This window comes from Aquarana catesbeiana, linkage group LG01, assembly GCF_042186555.1.
Source record: "Aquarana catesbeiana isolate 2022-GZ linkage group LG01, ASM4218655v1, whole genome shotgun sequence".
Taxonomy (NCBI): Eukaryota; Metazoa; Chordata; class Amphibia; order Anura; family Ranidae; genus Aquarana; species Aquarana catesbeiana.
The window spans coordinates 763,006,972-763,028,792 of record NC_133324.1 but is presented as its reverse complement, the minus strand read 5'-3'; the positions used below and the strand labels follow the sequence as shown (position 1 = coordinate 763,028,792).

Genomic DNA, 21,821 nt, shown 5'->3' with positions numbered 1-21,821 from the left:
AGAAAGTTGTAGAAAGTCAACCATCACTGCAGCTCTCCACCAGTCGGGGCTTTTTGGCAGAGTGGCCCACGGAAGCCTCTCCTCAGTGCAAGACACATGAAAGCCCGCATGGAGTTTGCTAAAAAAACACCTGAAGGACTCCAAGATGGTGAGAAATAAGATTCTCTGGTCTGATGAGACCAAGATAGAACTTTTTGGCCTTAATTCTAAGCGGTACGTGTGGAGAAAACCAGGCACTGCTCATCACCTGTCCAATACAGTCCCAACAGTGAAGCATGGTGGTGGCAGCATCATGCTGTGGGGGTCTTTTTCAGCTGCAGGGACAGGACGACTGGTTGCAATTGAGGGAAAGATGAATGTGGCCAAGTACAGGGATATCCTGGACAAAAACCTTCTCCAGAGTGCTCAGGACCTCAGACTGGGCCGAAGGGTTACCTTCTAACAAGACAATGACCCTAAGCACACAGCTAAAATAACAAAGGAATGGCTTCACAACAACTCTGACTGTTCTTGAATGGCCCAGCCAGAGCCCTGACTTAAACCCAATTGAGCATCTCTGGAGAGACCTAAAAATGGCTGTCCACCAACGTTTACCATCCAACCTGACAGAACTGGAGAGGATCTGCAAGGAGGAATGGTAGAGGATCCCCAAATCCAGGTGTGAAAAACTTGTTGCATCTTTCCCAAAAAGACTCATGGCTGTATTAAATCAAAAGGGTGTTTCTACTAAATACTGAGCAAAGGGTCTGAATACTTAAGGCCATGTGATATTTCAGTTTTTCTTTTTTAATAAATCTGCAAAAATGTCAACAATTCTGTGTTTTTCTGTCAATATGAGGTGCTGTGTGTACATTAATGAGGGAAAAAAATTAACTAAAATGATTTTTAGCAAATGGCTGCAATATAACAGAGTGAAAAATTTAAGGGGGTCTGAATGCTTTCCGTCCCCACTGTATTTCTCATCCAAAAGGGTAAAATTGGGCATCAATGCCCAGAGGGTGTTCTTTAGTTTTCCTTTGAACCAAAATTACTTAGGTTTGTGAAAGATTAAATTTGATGGCCATTTGTCTTTTTATTTAATCTAAATAACGTTACAACTCATCTTATACACAAAGAAAGACACACATAAACCGTGAAGTATCCATATATAGCAAAAGAACAGCATTTTCTTGGCAGTGAAATAGACTAAGCAACCAAAACCAGTCCAATGAAAATTGTCTCTGTAATTGAAGTTTTCAGTGCTTCAAATAATATTTCAACTAATATTTATGAAACTGTAGCAATTACAATTATTTCAAACTCAAATCAGTGTAAACCTCCTACATGCACCACTCCTCTGACACCAGGGGATAGCATGAGTCGGGGTTATTATTTGACCCATGCTTACTGTTTCTTTGAGCACTATAAAATTAGTTGTATAATATGTAACTCAGGCCTGTAGCTCTGGACTCTTTTGTAGCAGAAGAGCCAAGACCTCATGGGCTGGACTTAGTATCAGGTTGGTGACACTCATTGCAGAAGCTAGTTAAACACACCCACAAAAAGTGAATACTGTATTGTAGTTCCTGAGTGGTAATAGAGCAATGCATCTTACCAGTGAAGTTGCCTCCAATAACATATGGTATGACTCCCCCAGGCCATATTCTTTCTGACCGTGATGTAGCAGCTCTGGGAATTCGCCTTTTCTCCTTTCTCCCTGAGGATTTTAGATCTACCTTTTCACTAGTTGCATTTGTGCGCTCGTAACCTACATTGAAAAGGAAAAGGAATATTACATCTATTGTCACAGGCCAAGAACCTGATAAAATGACAGCGCATGGAACTATTTATGCAGCTTTAAAAATGCCACTGCAGTGTTCTAAAAGGCTTATATAAATAGTTGAAATACCAGAGCCAAATCTTCTTATCCTTTCTATAAGCTGATAGAGTGCTCCTCTTTTTTTTGATAGATCATGCTCTTCAAGGCCACCTTGAAAATGGAATAAAGAAAATCATGAGTGTTGTCCCTGCCAGGTCAAGTATAAAATCATCAACAATGTGACCAATTTACAAGGAAGTAAGTTTGCCTCTGACTTTGGGAAGCACATTCAACTTAAGTCATTTTCATCTAAATTCCAGGGTCTATGCCAAGATCTTTTTTTCCCCTCTTCGGACAAGTCATGACAATGATATCACCAAATTATTATCTAAAGTGTCTCTGCTCCGTGTGACCTTCACATCTTTTGTGCCATATTGATTGGCAGTCAGATGCTTTGCTTTCATCTAGATTGCATACCGCTGACTGTTTTTATCTTCTGGTAATGAAATTTTCCCAACTAGAAGCAATTACACCTTCTAAAAAAAGAACACCCAAAAATGCAGCGTAGTAACATTTTTACAAAACCTTTATTGGGTTTGAAATGGATCTGAGAAACCACATCCTTTAATCACACTAGAACAGCACAGCTATCAAGCACTGGTGGATTGTAATCGGATCTCAGAGGCTCTCCTGTGTAGCTTTATAATCAATAGCTCAGAGCCTCAGATACAAGCTGAAAAGGGCTAATGACCAAAGAGGGTGGGGAAAAAAAGAAAGAGGAAAATGTTTACTGTACAAGTGCAATAAATCAAAAGCCCTGTTCAAGAAAATGGGTCATAATAAACATCCAGTACATTTAGTGCACGGTTATCCATTTACCAAGCCAAGCGCCAGGGGACAACAGCTATAAAATAACAAGCTTTGTTTGTTATCATAAAATAATTCAGAAGTTGTATTTTTTTTTTACATTTTGCGGACCTATTTTGCACCTCTCAGTCTCTCCAAAAGCAAAAAACAAAAAAAATATGCCAGCAGTCACAGTACGATCCTGTAATTTTGTTAAGTGCAGTTACCAGGGATGACATGTAGTAATACTTATCAATGTCTTGCAAACTGATGTCATATTTTACTATCTACCTGTGTAGAAGCTGGTAAAAAATGAAAAACCTTAATTTGTTATATTATAGCTACATAGTATAATGGCTATGGAGTTGTCAGAGCGGACATGAATCCACTTTTGTATACAAGAAAAAAAAAAAAAAAAATTTACAGCTTTATTATACACATATAAAAACAGCGGTTTGATCAAATGATCATGCAGCTTTTTGTTTAACCACTTCCTTACAGGGCATTTAAACCCCCCTCCTATCCAGACAAATTTTCACCTTTCAGCGCTGACGCAATTTGAATGACAATTGCGCGGTCATACAACACTGTACCCAAATTAAATTTTTATCTTTTTTTTCCCCACAAATAGAGCTTTCTTTTGGTGGTATTTGATCACCTCTGCGGTTTTTATTTTTTTTGTTAAAAAAATTTTAAAAGACTGAATTTTTAAAAAATATTTTTTTTTTTTTTTTTTTTTATATTTTGTTATAAAATTTTAAAAAGGGTAATTTTTCTCCTTCATTGATGTACGCTGATGAGGCGGCACTGATGGGCACCGATAGGTGGCAGTGATGGTTACTGATGGGTGGCAGTGATGGGCACTGATTAGTGGCAATAATGGGCACCGATTTGGTACATTGATAGGCAACACTGCTCACTGCTAGGTGGCACTAATTGGCACCACTGGTGGGCATTGATAGGTAGCACTTGTAGGCATTGATAGGTGGCACTCATGGGCATTGATACGTGGCAATGTCAGATGGCACTGGCAGGGGGTACTGGTGGCACAATTGAGGCATTATTGCCTCCTCCCCTTCGGGACCGATGCCCCTTGCTGATGAGCCGGTGATCGGCTTTTTTTTTCTCCTCGCACTGTCAGCGCGAGGAGAAAAAAAAAACGATCACAGAGCTTTTGTTTTGATCATGTGATCAGCTGTCATTGGCTGACAGCTGATCACATGGTAAGGGGCCGGGACCGGCCCCTTACTTGGATTGGTGATCACCCGAGTCTCAGTGACTCGGTGATCACAGCGCGTTCCACGGGCGTGTGCATAGGGGAGGCCGTCGTATGACAGCCTCCCAGGAATTCAGGTCCGCGCTGTAGCGCGGATATCAAGTGGTTAAAATCATTCCAACAGTGGTTAAAACATCCATCATGTTGAGCAGCTTTACAAAATTGATATACATAATTCCGGTTATTCTGTTCCATCGCGTTTTTTAGGGTATGTCTGCTTCCTCAGGAAACTTCTAAGTATATCAACAGTATCCACAATTGAGTATATTCTTGTTTTCTGCAGTCCCAAGAAAAAGGGAAAAAGGGAGAAGCCACATTCGTTGGCCACCTAACCCCCGGCTCATGCACAGGGGGCGGTCAAAACGGGCATTGGACCTCAGAAGGGGGAACAACGGCGGCCCTAATCTGACCCACCGCAACAGCCAAAATGCACAGGACACCAATCCTTCTAGCTGTCGCACCAACATACAAATATAGCATCTCACCTGGGAACTTTGGAAATTTAATTAAATTATAGACAACCCAAATAGAGGTATTTAAAATAACATACAGAAGTGGGAATGTAAAATAGACTGGGTGGTATAAAATGGTTGTTTCTCTACATGCCAAAATTAATGCTGGCTTTGGTGTTACATACATTTACACCTATTTGTACATTCCATCCAGGAAAGTTGTACTACTGATTTTATATAGAAGGGTTAAACTCTATACGTGTTAATAGTCCAAATGTTCATTTCCATGCATTGCATCAAATAAAATGGGAGGGAGGTGTGACTCTTCACAAATTAAATTGTGTGAATATTCAATTCAATTGTCCAATCATGTCCAGATAAAATAAGTAAACATGAATTAGCTTTTCACATAATTGGATCATTAAAGTGAATAATTACACTATTTATTTTGTGAAGCTTCTCAATGCCTTCAGCCACATAGTGGTAAATTTCTAATCCTAAAATGAGAAGTCTTATTCAGGCTTAGCAAACTGGTGCAGAGATTAAACAGGTGGTTTACCAAGGAGCCTCTGGCCTTATTTGGATGGATCAGAAGGTGATAAGCAAATATGAGTGGAGGAAGGTAGCAGGTGCCTCTCAAAAACGTTGGTAATTCTTCTCCAAATCATGGCATAGAATTAACTAAATAAATCTGGAACCTTTGCATCACTGTGGCAGTATATTATTAAAAGGACAATATGGCAAACCAGTAAAGCATTCCATGCCCAAGGATATTTCTCACGGAGAGAAAGAAAGACCTTTTCCAATTTAATGGGGCACCATGCAAAAATATTGTGTCAAGTCCATAGCTGCTTTGTAACCACAGACATGCAATAGTCTGATCTAATAATAGGAAGATCGTCTTAGGTCTATGTGTACTTACACAGAAGTAGAAGTAAAAGGTGCAGTGAATGGCAATCACTGGACTGACTCTACGTACAGGGGTTTGGATGCTTTTCCATTGATGTTCAATGCTTTTTGATTACCATGTTATTTTTTTAATATGTGAACAGGCCAGTGTGTACTCTGGCTGACCTGAGTCAGAAAAACACTTCTGCATCCCTTTAAAAGCGAGTTAGGCTCAGCATGGTTGTACACAAATTTGGACTGTTTTTACCCCAAATTCAGCAATGTCTCTCCAAGACAGACCCTTTCTGTTGACGGAATATGATGTACATTCTGCACATCACTATAACTGACTACACTCCACCCCAAATTACAAGGAAAGTGCAACAAAACAGGCAGTTCAGCTGCCAGTTTAATGTTTCTGTCACTTAAGCTCATTGAATAGAATTCTTATAAATAAATTCAGATCAAGTTTATTTTATAAATGAAGTCACACATTTTCTCACCCTCGCAAATAGGATTCCTAAAACATACTTTATACCTTTTATGGGTGCTGTTTTCATAGCAAATATTCCAGGCCAATCACTGCTCCACAGTGTTTTGCAGCAATGAAATGTGAAACCTGTGAATTAATGTCTTGCCTGTCAATCAATCTAATAGATATAATTCAATGAAATAACAGCCTACAATGCTGTTAATTTTGGGAAAGTATGTGTCCGGCCTCATGGGAACTTCTAATGACTTCAAAATATTAATGTTCACAGACATGTTTCTTTTCTAAAAGAACTAGTGCATTCTTGGTGGTAGAAGTGCGGAAGTCATCCAAGGTTACATTTGTTTTATAAACCATAAAGGCTTGGACTTTATGATATGCTTATTTATGGAATGGAAGAGATGGCATTTATGAGGGAATGTGTGGTCTATCTTAAACCAGCTGTTACTTAAGCACATCTTACATTCAACATTAGCTTAAGTAAGAGATGATTATGCACACTAGGAGGTGCAGTTCAGTATTACTTAATAAATGCACTGTTGTGTAGGGCCACTGCACATATTGGCTTCTTTTTTAGTGTGGGGAGAGAGGGAGGTCAAATCCTTTGCTGTAACCCGTATCAACCAATCACAAATCATATCACTGGTGTGATTACACTAAACTGCTAGCTGAAATAAGCAGAGCTACAAGGCATCTATACTGTTTGAGCAGTATGATTAAATTCACCAATTGGCATAGATGTGTCACCAGGCTAGTATACTGTGGACCTGGCTGGCAAAAATAGAACTGCCAGCAGATGTGATTGATTGCTATATGTTACAGCACAAACTTTCAATAGGCCAGTGGAGTAAAGAAATATCTGGGCTGACCATAGCAGGAATACAGAATGACCCTTATTTTCTAACCTGTACTCGAACACATACAGCTAAATTCTGCTCTCAGTGCTTTTCAGTGAGTTTACTGCTCAAACTTATATAAGGAAGCCATGCTCCCTATTGACTCCAAGTGAATACAGAGTACAGGAAAAAAGAAAGGGTTATTTTAAAAGAAAAAAATTGGACCATCAAAAGTTGCTATTAAAACTATGAAAATTCCTTATTTAGGAGGTTTGGACATTGGGCAAAAAAAACAAAAACACCCCAAAACATTACACCAGCCCTCATATAACACCATCTCCCACCATCATGCTTCAGTTTTTTGAGCAAGCTGTAAATACGGCCAATAACACAAAGTGGTGGGACATATGTCTTTCAACTGACTTCAAGAAAAATATTTCATGGTAGGTACAAAAATCATATTTTCTTTATCATCCATTGAGAGACACAGGAGAGTAGTATTCTTTAAACATTTGGGACATCCAAAAGCAGTTCAACTGAGGGGTGGGTGACAGCCCCAGATCAAACTGATTTGGAATATTAGCACAAGGAGATCTGAATCAATCAATGCCTGATAAGTTTAGGTTGAAGAGAAAGATCAGGATGAATCTGGTTTTACAGAATAGGACAGGTAAATACCGCTAGAGGAGCACCACCTGATAGAATGATGGAGCTCAACAGACAATGTCGGGGGTAACCAAAAGGACCACCATAAGATAAAAAAGGAACAACAAAGTACCAGTAAAAAAATTAAACCACCAGCAGGGTAGGCAGGAAATTTGTTTTTTGACTGCAGGAAGAGGTAGTTTAGACAAACAAGACAACATGATCAGAAAAACAAACAGATAACAACAAGCTTGTGTGAACCACCCTTAAACTTTTACTACAGGTAGTATATAGTTAGATAAACAAGGTTTGCCAAAGCAAAAAGTTTAACCACTGTACAGCCAAAAGGCATAAATGGAACACCCTTAACCCTTGACTTCAGCAAACGGAAGGATGAACAGATCAGGTATATTAGAATAAAACAAGTAATAATTTAACAGCTAGAGGCTAGCAGAACACCCTTAATCCTTAAGCTGGCTATACATGGATCAAAATTCAGCCAGTTAAGCAGGCACAGACAAATTTTGATCCATGTATGGGCAGGCTGATTGTACCAAAGTTGATCCATTGATCTAGTAGAGTACAACCAGCCTGTCATATTTTTGTTCATGAAATTACTGCCACCTGCTATAGCCACTAGCAGTAATCACTGTATTCTGCCGACCAGGAAGGCTCCCTGCACCCCCTTCTGCTGGCAGAATAAAATAGTGCTGCGGAACTCATTTCCCTATCAGAAGAAAATCAAGTCATTTATGGCTTGCCTTAGATTCAAGCAAAGAAATGTCCTTAAAACGCAGGATAAACCTGACAGATAAGAAATCTCTCAAGTGACAGGGATGGGTAGGACAGCTCTTACAACAAGGAATATATATGGAGAAAATAAAAATTAGACATGAGCATTGATCCCAAATCTCTACAGACATAGGGTTGGGAGATCTGCAGCACCCATATAAAAGGGTTGGCTGGCTAATGAAGGATAAAGTGGCTACAAGGGTTTAAGGCCTGTCAGTTCACCGTCAACAGGGTTGTGCAGGGGATGTGGTAGCATAGTTAGAATGCCATGAAAAAAAAAAAAAAAAAAATTTATTTATATAATATATATCACAAAAGTGAGTACACCCCTCACAACTTTGTAAATATTTTATTATATCTTTTCATGTGACAACACTAAAGAAATTACACTTTGCAAAAATGTAAAGTAGTGAGTGTACAGCTTGTATAACAGTGTCAATTTGCTGTCCTCTCAAAATAACTCAACACACAGCCATTAATGACTAAACCGCTGGCAACAAAAGTGAGTACACCCCTAAGTGAAAATGTTCAAATTGGGCCCTATTAGCCATTTTCCCTCCCCAGTGTCATGTGACTCATTAGTGCTACAAGGTCTCAGGTGTGAACGGGGAGCAGGTGTGTTAAATTTGGTGTTATCACTTTCACGCTCTCATACTGGTCACTGGAAGTTCAACATGGCACCTCATGGCAAAGAACTCTCTGATGATCTGAAAAAAAAAAATTGTTGCTCTACATAAAGATGGCCTAGGCTATAAGAAGATTGTCAAGACCCTGAAACTGAGCTGCAGCATAGTGGCCAAGACCACGATTAACAGCAATTTAACAGGACATGTTCCACTCAGAATAGTCCTCATCATGGTCGACCAAAGAAGTTGAGTTCACAGGCTCAGCGTCATATCCAGAGGTTGACTTTGGGAAACAGACGTATGAGTGCTGCCAGCATTGCTGCAGAGGTTGAAGGGGTGGGGGGGTCAGCCTGCCAGTGCTCAGACTATACGCCGCACACTGCATCAAATTGGTCTGCATGGCTGTTGTCCCAGAAGGAAGCCTCTTCTAAAGATGATGCACAAGAAAGCCCGCAAACCATTTGTTGAAGACAAGCAGACTAAGGACATTGATTACTGGAACCATGTCCTGTGGTCTGATGAGACCAAGATAAACTTATTTGGTTCAGATGGTGTCAAGCATGTGTGGCGGCAACCAGGTGAGGAGTACAAAGACAAGTGCGTCTTGCCTACAGTCAAGCATGGTGATGGGAGTGTCATGGTGTGCTGCATGAGTGCTGCCGTCACTGGGGAGCTACAGTTCATTGAGGGAACCATGAATGCCAACATGTACTGTGAAATACTGAAGCAGAGCATGATCCCCTCCCTTCGGAGACTGGGCCGCAGGGCAATATTCCAACATGATAACGACCTCAAACACACCTCCAAGACGACCACTGCCTTACTAAAGAAGCTGAGGGTAAAGGTGATGGACTGGCCAAGCATGTCTCCAGACCTAAACCCTACCGAGCATCTGTGGGGCATCCTCAAATGAAAGGTGGAGGAACGCAGGGTCTCTAACATCCACCAGCTCCGTGAAGTCATCATAGTGGCGTGGTAGAGGACTCCAGTGGCAACCTGTGAAGTTCTGGTGAACTCCATGCTCAAGAGGGATAAGGCAGTGCTGGAAAATAATGGTGGCCACACAAAATATTGACACTTTGGGCCCAATTTGGACATTTTCACTTAGGGGTGTACTCACTTTTGTTGTCAGCAGTTTAGACATTAATGGCTGTGTGTTGAGTTATTTGGAGAGGACAGCAAAATTACACTGTTATATAAGCTGTACACTCACTACTTTACATTGTAGCAAAGTGTCATTTCTTCAGTGTTGTCACATGAAAAGATATAATAAAATATTTACAAAGATGTGAGGGGTGTACTCACTTTTGTGAGAATATATATATCCTATATTTTAGGAGCCCAGAGGGTAATCACATTGTTCCCACCTGGGACAACTAGCCAAGGTAGAGGGTAGGAAAACGTTCAATCTTCCTGTGATTAGGTCTCACAAAAAGTGTATGGAGTAAAACATAATCTATGGCCAGGTAAATTATATACCATCATAAAATACCAGCCTCAAGGATATTTAACAAGGTAAGATTCAGCTATCCTAGGCAGAAGTGAACAGTTCTGAAAAATGCAAAAAATGTGTCAATTAAAGTTCAAGATTGGAGCTCCAAGGGGAAACTTAAAACTTCAAACTGCAAGCAGATAAACCCATAGGGGATTGAGTAAGAAAAACAAATATACTTTCACTAAGTTTTGTGTGGGAGACTGAGCAGATGAACCAGAAGACTATAGGCTTCAAGATCTGTGGTTTGAGCCAGAGGCAGACTATGCACACTGTGATCCATGCTAACATGAAGTCATGATAAAAACATGATAAAGAAACCACAAAAGACATACAGTAAGCAGTAGTGGAAAGTTGCTTACTCAAAGCTAAAAAAAAGCAGGAGGAAGAGACCGCATCCCACCTTAACTGTTACTGCTATGAAATGGTGGTGGCTAGAAATTTAAAATGGCACCCAACAATACCAATTTTTGAGTTGGCTTCCAGTGTCTCAGCCTGACTAGCCCTGCTCATTACACGAGTCCCCAGAGAGTGAGGCACACCAGAAGCAGTGCATGGTTCTGGACCCCAAAAGCAATCTGTAACTAATACACAGAGGTCCGGAAAGCAGCATAATGCAGAACCCAGTGCCCAAATTACAAGGTAGGCTTGTCATGACCACAGGATTACAAACAGTGCGAGTTTTCGGAGACTTGGGCTGTGCCATGGCTCTGGACCTGGAGAGTGCTCTGTGGCTAACACAATACACACAGGTCTAGAAAGTACCACAAGCAAAGCCCAGTGCCTGAAAGTAACATTTCAGGTTAACCTCACAATCAAATAAATGTTTTTAGGTTGCCGATGTCCAAACCTGAACGTAGCAGTATAACCCAAAATGTCTAAACTACATTCCTGTGTCCCTTAATGTATGATCAGTAATTTTTCAGGGAACATTGGCGGGCACTTGGTAGCTTGCTATGAGGACACTCAGAAGGTGGGAGGAGCCAGGAGCTCAGGGACCCGAGAAGACAAGGATTGGGGCTGCTCTGTGCACAGAGCAGGTAATTATAATATGTTTGTTTTTTATTTTTACTTTAAGAATGACTTTAAAGTTACAATCTCCAAAGCATTTGAAACCTACAATTTAAACATCACTTTTAAAATGATAGAGTCAGGTATTTCAATGTATTGCAAACAGATTTCCAGTCCACTAAAGGCTATTTTAAACTAGCTTGCACTATTAAAGCCTAGTACACACTATCAGTATTTTTTGGGTTGAAGACAGCTCAGCTCGGAGCCGCAGTACTAACAATCCAATGTTAGTACAGCGATCTCCCTGCTGAGCTATTGTGTTCTGACAGGGTTTTCCAGTATGTTCGCCTGACAGAAGCAGTTGTCTGTTGGATCGTCTGCCATACACACTGGCTTTGATGTGTCAAATTCTTTTAAGAACCATTCAAAGCCTCAATACATCCAAATGTAGCATGCAGGGCCTTATTTTTTTTCATTTAGATGCATTACTGTACTCTAAAGACTCTACTGAAAACAATGTAAAATGCACAACACATATGTTGCAATTGAGCCCAAAGGTTGCCTACTCCTGATCCAAAGGGATCAATTATAAGTCAGCATGTGCTTTATTTCTTTACAAACTAATGTAATTTACAATTAACTCTGGTAGAAAATGAGGCTAGACAAAACTGTAATTGTTAAAGTGTGTAGGCACATGTGGAAGGTGTTAGTATTTATTCAATACCTCCCTCTGTTTTTTTTGTTAAACACATTTCATAAAAATTATACAGCTTCAAGCATTTGTTATTATACGCCATTAAAATAAGCAACAGGATTTGATTTAAATAAGTAACGGGTATGTGAGATTATTTCAGCCATAAAAAAACCTATCCATGGCTACAGACTTCAGTAAAAAAAAACAGGCAAAAAGTCTTCAAGAGGTGCATTTTTTTTCTGCATTAATGAATGGATGTTATGGTTGGCCTCATTTACCAAAAGCTCTGATGGAAGAGTTGAGCTGGATAGCAACCATGGCAATAAATTTCTCTACGGAACTTTGCCTAAAGAGTTGTCATTTTGTACCATAACATTGGCTCAGTATGAATCATCTACAGTATAAGGATGGTCCTTCACAGCTAGATTTAGACATTACTGTTAACAATTAGGTCATAATGGGCTTTTCTAATGGACAACATCAGGTGTCTGAATATGAACTCTTGTGATAAGGTTTTTTTTTTTTTTTTTTTTATTATCAAACCACTTAACCAAAGACAGTTTGGAAAACTGAACTATGAGTCCATTGATTATTTATTAATACCACAACACAGACATGCTGTCCCAAATGTAATCACTAATAGGGTTTCTGAATGAAGACAGACACCTTGGACATACCTCTTAATTAAATCAGAAATGCAAAAGTTTGGTCTTTCAAACAAACTAAACCCATCTCTTTTTTATTAGTTTCAGGTCACTTTTTTTTTAGTTTTGTTTTGAATAAAAAGAGAGCATGCTATCCAATGCTTCCATGATCTTACCCAGTGTCATACAAAGTACAAAAATAAAACAGAAATTAAGTAAAAACCAAGAAATAACAAGTACTGTATACAGTATAGACATAACACTGCACAGATTATTATTAGTCAAAGTTACAATATCTCATTAATCATAATTTGCATAACTCAGTAATATTATTTAATTCCAACTAAAAAAACATTTTACATACTGTGTTATTGAAGCGTATCTGAAATCAAAAGCAAAAATGCAGTATTTTGCAGTTTACCAATTCTTAGATGTGGTGGCTACTTTTTTTTTTTTTTTTTAATATGGTTTTTTTCATTGGGTGATCTGGACAGTAAGCCTGTTATTCTGCATATTCCTTTAACAGACCAAGCTTTCCATCAAAAGTGTCAGTTAGAGGGTTGGGACAAACCATTTATCACTGACAGGGGTGCTGCCCTACAATGGTCAGTTTTTATTCATTTATGTTAAAGAAAAAAAACTGCTGCTGTAACTGCCTAAAAGTGTTAGCTGGAGTTCAACTTTAGTTTGTTAGTAAAGTCCATCTAAATCTGCTAGTGCACCCAAGGCTGGGTTCGCACTATTGCGAATTGGATGCGGACAGGGGATTGTGACCGGCTCTCAATGGAGCTGGTTCACACATCTACAAGGCAGCCATGGAGCGCACAGCAGAAGAGTCCTGTGCGTCTTTGGCTCCGTTTCAGGTCAGAGTTCAGCCAAAAATTTGAACCTGAAATAGTGAACGGGGATGTTTTCCCCCCATGGCCACACAGAGTGTGGACCCAGCCTAACACTTCCCACTCCCCAAACTGACAATGCTCCTGTCCAAAGGTGTCTTCCACTGCTCCTTTCTTGAAGTGAAGTTACCCTAAAGCTGGCCATACATTATATGACCATCGTGTACAATTTTTCCAAGAGTTACCAAAACCATATAATATGATCTCAAACCTAAACATTTTCAATTTATTTGCAATCAGGCAGGCCCTGGCACTTCATAGTTTAAGGTAAATCTAAAAGGAAATTGAATAAGAAAATTGCATAATGTATAGCCAGCGCCAGCTTAAGACAGGAAGGGATTTATTTACTAAAGCTGGAGAGTGCAAAATCACTTCTGCATAGAAACTAGTCAGCTTAACAGGTTGTATTGCCTTAATTGAACAATTAATTAGACGCTGACTACCATGCACAGCTGCACCAGATTCTGAGTGCACCAGTTTTAGTAAATCTACCCCAAAGTGTCTTAAAAAGAAAAGCCTAAAGAAGAAAATGAATGCAGCCACCACATTTAAAGTAAGCTGCAAGATATTACATTTTTATTTTTGGGTTTAGATATGCTTTAAGTTGCTATGTCAACCCATTCTACTGATACTATTTTCACACTGCAGCAGCAGATTAAAGAGGAAGTAAACCTTCCTGTATTCTTTTTAGCTATAGGTAAGCCTAGAATAAGGCTTACCTATAGGCACTGTAAAGATCTCCTAAACGTGCACTGTTTAGGAGATATTCACGGTTTACTGCGCAGATGATGTCATCGGCGAATGCACTCTGAAGGTACGACCGCCCACGCTGTTTCTTCAGAAGCCTGTGCCATGACCAGCAGCTCTGGTCAGCCACACAGCCGGAGTTCGCGGACCTGGAAAGAAGACAGATGAAGATGGATGTGGCCTCGAACGATGACGATGAGGGCTTTGTTTGTAGGTGTCACATAATGTGCTAGTAATGCCATGCATACTAGAAACATTATGCCTTTACTTTGCAGGTAAGAAAAAAAAATAAAACAGGTTTACTTCCTCTTTAAGCAAATCAGTACAAACAGCATCAATCATTTCATAAACGATTCTAATATCAACATTAGGTTTGGCAGGGTCAACTGAGAACTGTAGATTTCACATTACAACAGTAGCATCAATGGGTCTTGGATAATGAGTCTGTTAATTCATTTAGGATCAGTGTTATCTCATACCTTCATACTCAGAGCAGTGTGCAATTTTGCAAAGAGTTGATTTAAACTGTGTTTAAATGCATTTTCTATTTAACCCAAATTATATGGTTTTCCTGGAAGGAAGTTTGGCTTTTTGCTTTATTGTATGTTGTATGTTTATTCAGGGCTTTAGATATATGCTTTAATTTTCCCTCAAAATGTTGCAAACAGAAATTTTTGCTGCACAGATATGCTTCTCTGCAAATTCTTTGATTGTCCCAATTACAGCGCTTATGAACTTGTACAGTATATACTTATCACGGTTATAACCCTAACCCCATCCCTAATGCTATATCAACAGTACCCTTTTATAGAGCAAGAGTTTATGGAAGGTTAACAGAACTTTGGCCTTTATAATCAGTAACAAGGGTTTTCAGCTTGAAAGCAAAGCCAAGGTTTGAAAGATGTTTTGCCCAGGAGCAGTGAAAAGTGCAACACTGAACATTGTTTTCAATGGGCAGGGGCGCTGAAGGAGCGGTGTGTACAGCGCCTCAAAGATGCAGCTTGCAGGACTTTTTTTGGCATCCTGCCAGCGCACCGCTCCAGTGTGAATGCACTCGAGCTTTCACACTGGAGTGAGAGAAGAGGCTCTTTACAGGTGTTATGCAGGTGCTGTTTTTAGTGCTATAGCACCTGTACAGTGTGAAAGCAGCCTTTTTAACCCGTGGCGTTATGCGGCATTACACACTCAATCCAGATGTTACTATCCAGATAGAGGAAATGTGGACACGAGCGAGTGTGTGCGCGGAGGCAAGCTTAGTGCCGGACACGCACACCGACTCAAAAAATGAATCATTGTTCATTCTGTATTGTTACATTCAGACTCTATTACATTGCTAAGGAGGGCAATAACTTCTCCACAGGATGTGGAAACCTTGCAAAAAGATCTGAACAAATTAATGGGGTGGGCAACTACATGGCAAATGAGATTCAATGTAGAAAAATGTAAAATAATGCATTTGGGTGGCAAAAATACGAATGCAATCTATACACTGGGGGAGAACCTCTGGGGGAATTTAGGATGGAAAAGGACCCGGGGGTCCTAGTATATGATAGGCTCAGCAATGACATGCAATGCCAAGCTGCTGCTAACAAAGCAAACAGAATATTGGCATGCATTAAAAAGGGGATCAACTCCAGAGATAAAACAATTCTCCCGCTCTACAAGACTCTGGTCCGGCCGCACCTAGAGTATGCTGTCCAGTTCTGGGCACCAGTCCTCAGGAAGGATGTACTGGAATAGGAGCGAGTACAAAGAAGGGCAACAAAGCTAATAAAGGGTCTGGAGGATATTAGTTATGAGGAAAGCTTGCGAGCACTGAACTTATTCTCTCTGGAGAAGAGACGTTTGAGAGGGGATATGATACAAATAACATACTGGTGACCCCACAATAGGGATAAAACTTTTTCGCAGAAGGGAGTTTAACAAGACTCATGGCCACTCATTAAAATTAGAAGAAAAGAGGTTTAACCTTAAACTACGTAGAGGGTTCTTTACTGTAAGAGCCCCCCCCCCTACATACCAGATCCTTTAAGTCTTGTATGTATTTTAAGGGGGTACCTCAAGCAAAAAAAAAAAAAAAATGCACAAGGTCCCCAAGAAATTCATGATAATATCCTTAATTAAAACTGGCCTGGTGCACACAACCAATCCTAACAGAACCACTAGGCGAACGACAGCTACCCGAGCTGACATCAGCTATATAAGGAAAGGAGCAGGGATAGTGCTGACAGCGGCCACGATAATTGAGCAGTGATGTCATTGCTATCCCCGCCCCTTTCTTAACATGGTGGGAATTCCTGGTGATGTCAGCACCCACTGCTTCCTTAGGAACCAGTGACAGCGGGAGCCTGTCACATATGGAAGCAGTAGAAATATATGCGGCTCAGGGGGCTGAACAGACAAAAGTTTGGCTGTTTGTCCAAATGCCCAAACAGCCAACATTCAGTCCAAACCTAGATCTGACCTGAGCCATCACCTCATCCTTATTCTATGGTATTACTGGAAATCAGACTTTAATAACACTCAAAAAGAATCATTAAGGTGGCACTAAGATTCTAAGTGTCTTTATAACAATTGTCCAAATGCTTGTGTAGCGCTGGAATATTTGCCATGTAATGCTATATAGGAAGACCATGCTATTAGATTGGTATTTGGCTCCCTCTAGTGGTATGCAATGTGAATGAGACTTGTTTATATTTTTTTACACATAAGAGCATAAACAGGAAGTGACCTAATTGTGTTGACAGAAGGACTCACTTACCCACAGTGCTCACTTCCCTGCCCATGAACACTAAGTGACTGAACTGTATGCTGGGAAGGGAATAAAAGGGCCAGCACGGCCATCTTCTCCTCTCTTCGGCTGGGACGCGTGACCTGCCTGCAGGGATCTGTAGGCGTGTGCCTGGAGGAGCCATGGCCTGCATCGCGCGGAACGGAACAGCCACCACCAGAGAGACTCTCACTACAGAGTGCTGGAGCAGCGGGGTAATCTAACTGGAGGATCCAGGACATTTGACGGAGCCATCCGAAGGTTCCCGGTCATCGCGTGGAGCAGCACGGTGTGACGGCGTGACCGGCACGAGACTGAGATCACTGGAGCGGAGAAATCCAACAGTCCAGGCCTGGTGTGGTGTGGTGAGATGGCTGTCGCCCAGAATTTATATAAAGCACTTAACACACTATAGACTAGTTTCACAGTACTGCTGAGATCTGCAGTCCCACGGAACAGTTTCTTCTAATTAGACTGTGCTCATTCAGGCCTTAAAGCCTGTACTTCACTAGAAACTGACTGACAGTCGGGGTGCATTCTCACATAAGGAAGCTATAAATACATCTCATAACTAGAGTTGCTGTTATTCACTATTTTATGTTACATTACCATCTGCAAACCCTATGGAATACAAATACTGTAGTATAATGGCTAGCTGAAGAAAGAAGACAAGAGACTATACCACTCTCTGTAAGGCCTTGTGTTTCTGCTACGTGCAAAGGACTGCATTACACCGCAGGGGGAGCTATTGAGTAATTATATTGTGTTGTATTGTTCTAATAGCATTGTGTTGAGGGTTTACTGTGTCTGCATGGCCGTGCTGGAAGTGGGAAGGTCCTCAGTGTCAGGGCATTACCACCCTGAGCATTAGTCCCTCTTGGAGACGCGTCTGCATGCACCATTTATTCAGTGTGTGTTAGAGTGAACATTTGGCAATAGCTTTATTGCAACTGTTTGTTTTGTATAAGTGAATTTACGAGGTGTCTCTCCATTTAAACTAAGTCTCTTTTCAGTAAACTAATCATATTAATTCAATCACAATTGTGTGTGTGACCTTTTACTGAAAGCAACAGATACCCAGGTAATACAAGAGGTACAATATATGTATATTGCTATTGCTGGGTTGTTCCTTGTCATTGAGTTTCACACCAACACTGTTACACAGCTGTGTCAAGCGGGTTGAGCCAATTCATTGGGGGTGGAAGAGCAGAGTACAGGCCCAATCAATTACCAGCAGCTCCTTCGGGGGTGAGTGCTACACTTGTGATAATGCATACGATTTCTACTACCTTGCAACTTGTATTTCTCTGCATTGATATTACATTTTGAAGGGTTGAAATTGATTGATATATGTTTTCTAATCTTGGAGCAGAACTCAAAGATTAGCGAACATAAACAGTAGTGACAATTTTACCTCCATGAATTCTATCCACCCATGATAGAGTTGGCAAAATTGCACTAACCTAGCTCATAACCGAGATCATCTATTATCCTGCAATATTGTGTGGTATTAATCCAAGTATATAAAGTGTTTCTACAGATAGTATAGTGTAGTGTAGTGATTTTAAGGTTATCATCAGATTAAAGACTGGTGCACACTGAGTTTCTAGGTTGAACGAAAAAAAACTGTCAGCTCTGGTCAGAGCCACTGTACTAACTATGCAAAGTTAGTATTGCGTTCTGACAGAGGGACAGCACAATCTGATCAGCGGTCTCTGCCATTGGCCGATTGTGAGTCGGTCAGCTGCTGGCTTTCCAGGGTGACATACGCACGGGCCGAATGTCGGCCTGTTTTTGTTTTTTTTTAAATAGCCAATGTCTTCCAACATTCAGCCTGTGTGTACAGGGCTTAACCTCCCTGTCGGTAGTGTGGCTCGGGGTTAAATTTCAGTACAATTAGGCGTAACCCCGAGCCACACTCGGGATTCCATTGCAGGATCCTGGTGCAGTGTACTTACCTTGTCCCCAGGATCCTGCGATGTCCCCCCGCTGTGTCCGTGGGCTCTGTCCTCCACCCGAAGCCTCTGTGTGCTGGGCTCCGTTCCCTGCGAGTGTCGCGACGCGCGGGGTGGAGCCTGGCGGCAAATTTTAAAAATTTAAAGTTCATAATACATGCAGTACATTGTAATGTTACAGATTACATTACTGTATGAAATTATTTCACAACCCTTTTGTCCCTAGTGGTTTTTCCAGTGCCCTGCATGCAGTTTTATATTATATATACACTGTTATTTCTGCCTGGAAACTTGAGATTGTCCATAGCAACCAAAAATTGTCCCTTTACCTCAAAGGTGGTTTTAGACCAGCTAGAAAATAGCGATAGTAAATTAGAACACTTGCAGAATTGAGCAATAGTGAATCGTGGGGAAATTCTTTTTATTAATATTATATTATTATCATTATTTATAGTTATTTATTATATTATAATTTATGATTTTGTGTTTCAAACTTTATCATACCCAGGATGTCTACTAGACTCTTGTTTGGACAGATTTAAGTGTGTTATTGCTAAGAATTACAGGCCTACAATATAAAAACGTCAAATTTCTATGCAAAACAATTGTACCGCTTTGAGACGCAAAAATCTGACATTATCATACCGTCAGGGAGGCTACAGTGATTATAAAGGCTTGTATTTTTTTCCTATGAAAATAATAACCATTATACTTAGCTGCTCTGTTGCAGTGGATTTGCACAGAGCAGCCAACATCCTCCTCTTCTCGGGTCCATCTTCTGTGCTCCTGGCCCTTCCCTTCTTTTCAGTGCCCCCACAGCAAACAGCTTTCTATTGGGGCACCCAAGCTGAGTCACAGTTACCTGTGTCCATTCAGACATGGAGACAACAGTAAAGTTAGCCCAATTTTTTTTTATATTGTGAAATATAATGTTACGCCAAGTAAATTGATACCCAACATGTAACACTTCAAAATTGCGGCCGCTCGTGGAGGACAGGGTTTTTTTTTTAAAAACTATTATTTATTTTACGTGATTTTATTTATTTTTACACAGTTTTTAAAAAAAAAATGGTGTCACTTTTATTCCTATTACAAGGAATGTAAACATCCCTTGTAATAGAAAAAAGCATGACAGGACCTCTTAAATATGAGATCTGGGGTCAAAAAGACCTCAGGTCTCATATTTACACTAAAATGCAATAATAAAAAAAAAAAAGTAATTTAAAAAAAATGACACTGAGAAAAATGTGCCTTTAAGACGTATGGGCGGAAGTGACGTTTTGATGTCGCTTCCGCCCAGCAGTGTCATAGAGACGAGTGGGCGCCATCTTAGCCTCACTCGTCTCCAGGCACAGCACAGAGAAGGACGCGATCGCCTCCACCGCTACCGACGGCCCTGTTAAGCGGCGGAGGGCACCGGATCGCGGCGGGAGGGGGGCCCCTCTCCCACCACTGATAAAAGTGATCTCGCGGCGAATCTGCCACAGAGACCACTTTTATCTTAAAGCCGGCCGCCGCACGAAAACGGGGATACCGGGGTTATGGCAGCTAGCTGCTGCCATAACAATGATATCCGCCACCAAAGTTTGGACGTACATCGGCATGCGGCGGTCGGCAAGTGGGTAAGTAGAGTTGATTATGGTGAGATAAGTATTAAGATTGGGTCATTAGCAAACAGTGAGGCTTTGTATCATGTGTCAGCTACAAAAATATTTAACATCTATATTGTTCTTAATATGAAGTAGGGAACAAGACTTACAGGCTGTAGGGTCTTAATGAAATTATGTGAAATGCTAAATTGGCAGCCTTTCATGGCCCTTTACGTTTCAATTTTTTTTTTAGATGTCTAATAAAAAAAAAAAAAAAGAAGGAGTGGAGTGTTGGTGGTTTGATTTACAGTATACAGAAAATTTTGGGCAATTTTGAATGGTATTATTGAATGCCTAATGAAAATGTATTAACCAAACTTAAAATCTCATGTGGAAAGGATGGAGAATTTTTACATAAATGTTTAAAAGTACCAAAGAATTGGTAAAAGTTCTTATACGGTTGCTTGAAGACGAAATGGTTACGATCAGTATATTGTAGTCAGTTTTTATAGCTGATCAAAAAGCTTCCAAGACTGACGAGGCCATTTTTTGAGGCAAGAACTCCTGCGAACCTCCAGGCATAGGGTTGTGTGTTGGTTGGGTGTCTTTTATGCAGAACTTATTTAAGGCTGGGTTCACAATGCAGATGGATGCGGCTTGCTGCAGGGGTTCAGTGCATCCCTGTTTTCCGTTTCAGAGATGAATCAGGCCTGAATTTTTGCCTGAATTCGGACCTGAAACAGGGCCAAGACGCACAGGACCCTGTGCAATCCCCTCCTCAACCGCCATTAAGAGCCTGTCACAATCTCCTGTCATCCAATTCGCACTAGTGTGAACCGAGCCTTTAAGTTTGATACAATAACACATAAATACATAATAAATATATAAAAAATAAAAATGCAAACAGCAAGAACAGGGACAATGTTCATGCTTTCAAGTTTGGACTTCATGTAAACACGAACAATAAACATCTTATTTGGCTGTTAAATATACTCTTTAACCACGTCCCGCCCGGCCTAGAGCAGAATGACGGCTGGGAAGTAGTTTAGTTATCCTGACTGTGCGTCATATGACGTCCAGCAGGATAACAAGCCAGCACGCGCCCGCAGTCTGACACACCACAATTCCGATCTAGGTAAGGAGCCTCTGACGGAGGCTCTTCACCACGTGATCAGCTGTGTCCAATCACAGCTGAACACAGTGTAAACAGGAAAAGCCATGTATCGGCTTTTCCTCTATTGCGTCTGACAGAGTAGAGAATTAGACAGGGTAGAGGAGAGCCGACCGGCTGCTCTCCCGACAGGGGGGTCTGCACTGATCATTAGTGCAGCCTCCCTGAGGATGCCCACCCAGGACCACCAAGGGATGCCAATC

The 21,821-nt window shown here is 40.7% G+C and overlaps 1 protein-coding gene across 1 annotated transcript in view; it reads right to left on the bottom strand.

The window, feature by feature from the left end:
- The window catches only part of TLL1 (tolloid like 1), a 205,944-nt gene that overhangs the window by 94,134 nt on the left and 89,989 nt on the right, over nucleotides 1-21,821 (bottom strand). The window contains exons 3-4 of the mRNA XM_073606089.1: nucleotides 1,889-1,969; nucleotides 1,595-1,747 (exon numbers count right to left, since the gene is read on the bottom strand). Of these exons, the coding sequence (XP_073462190.1) occupies nucleotides 1,595-1,747; nucleotides 1,889-1,969 (234 nt within the window). The remainder of the gene's footprint in view (nucleotides 1-1,594; nucleotides 1,748-1,888; nucleotides 1,970-21,821) is intronic.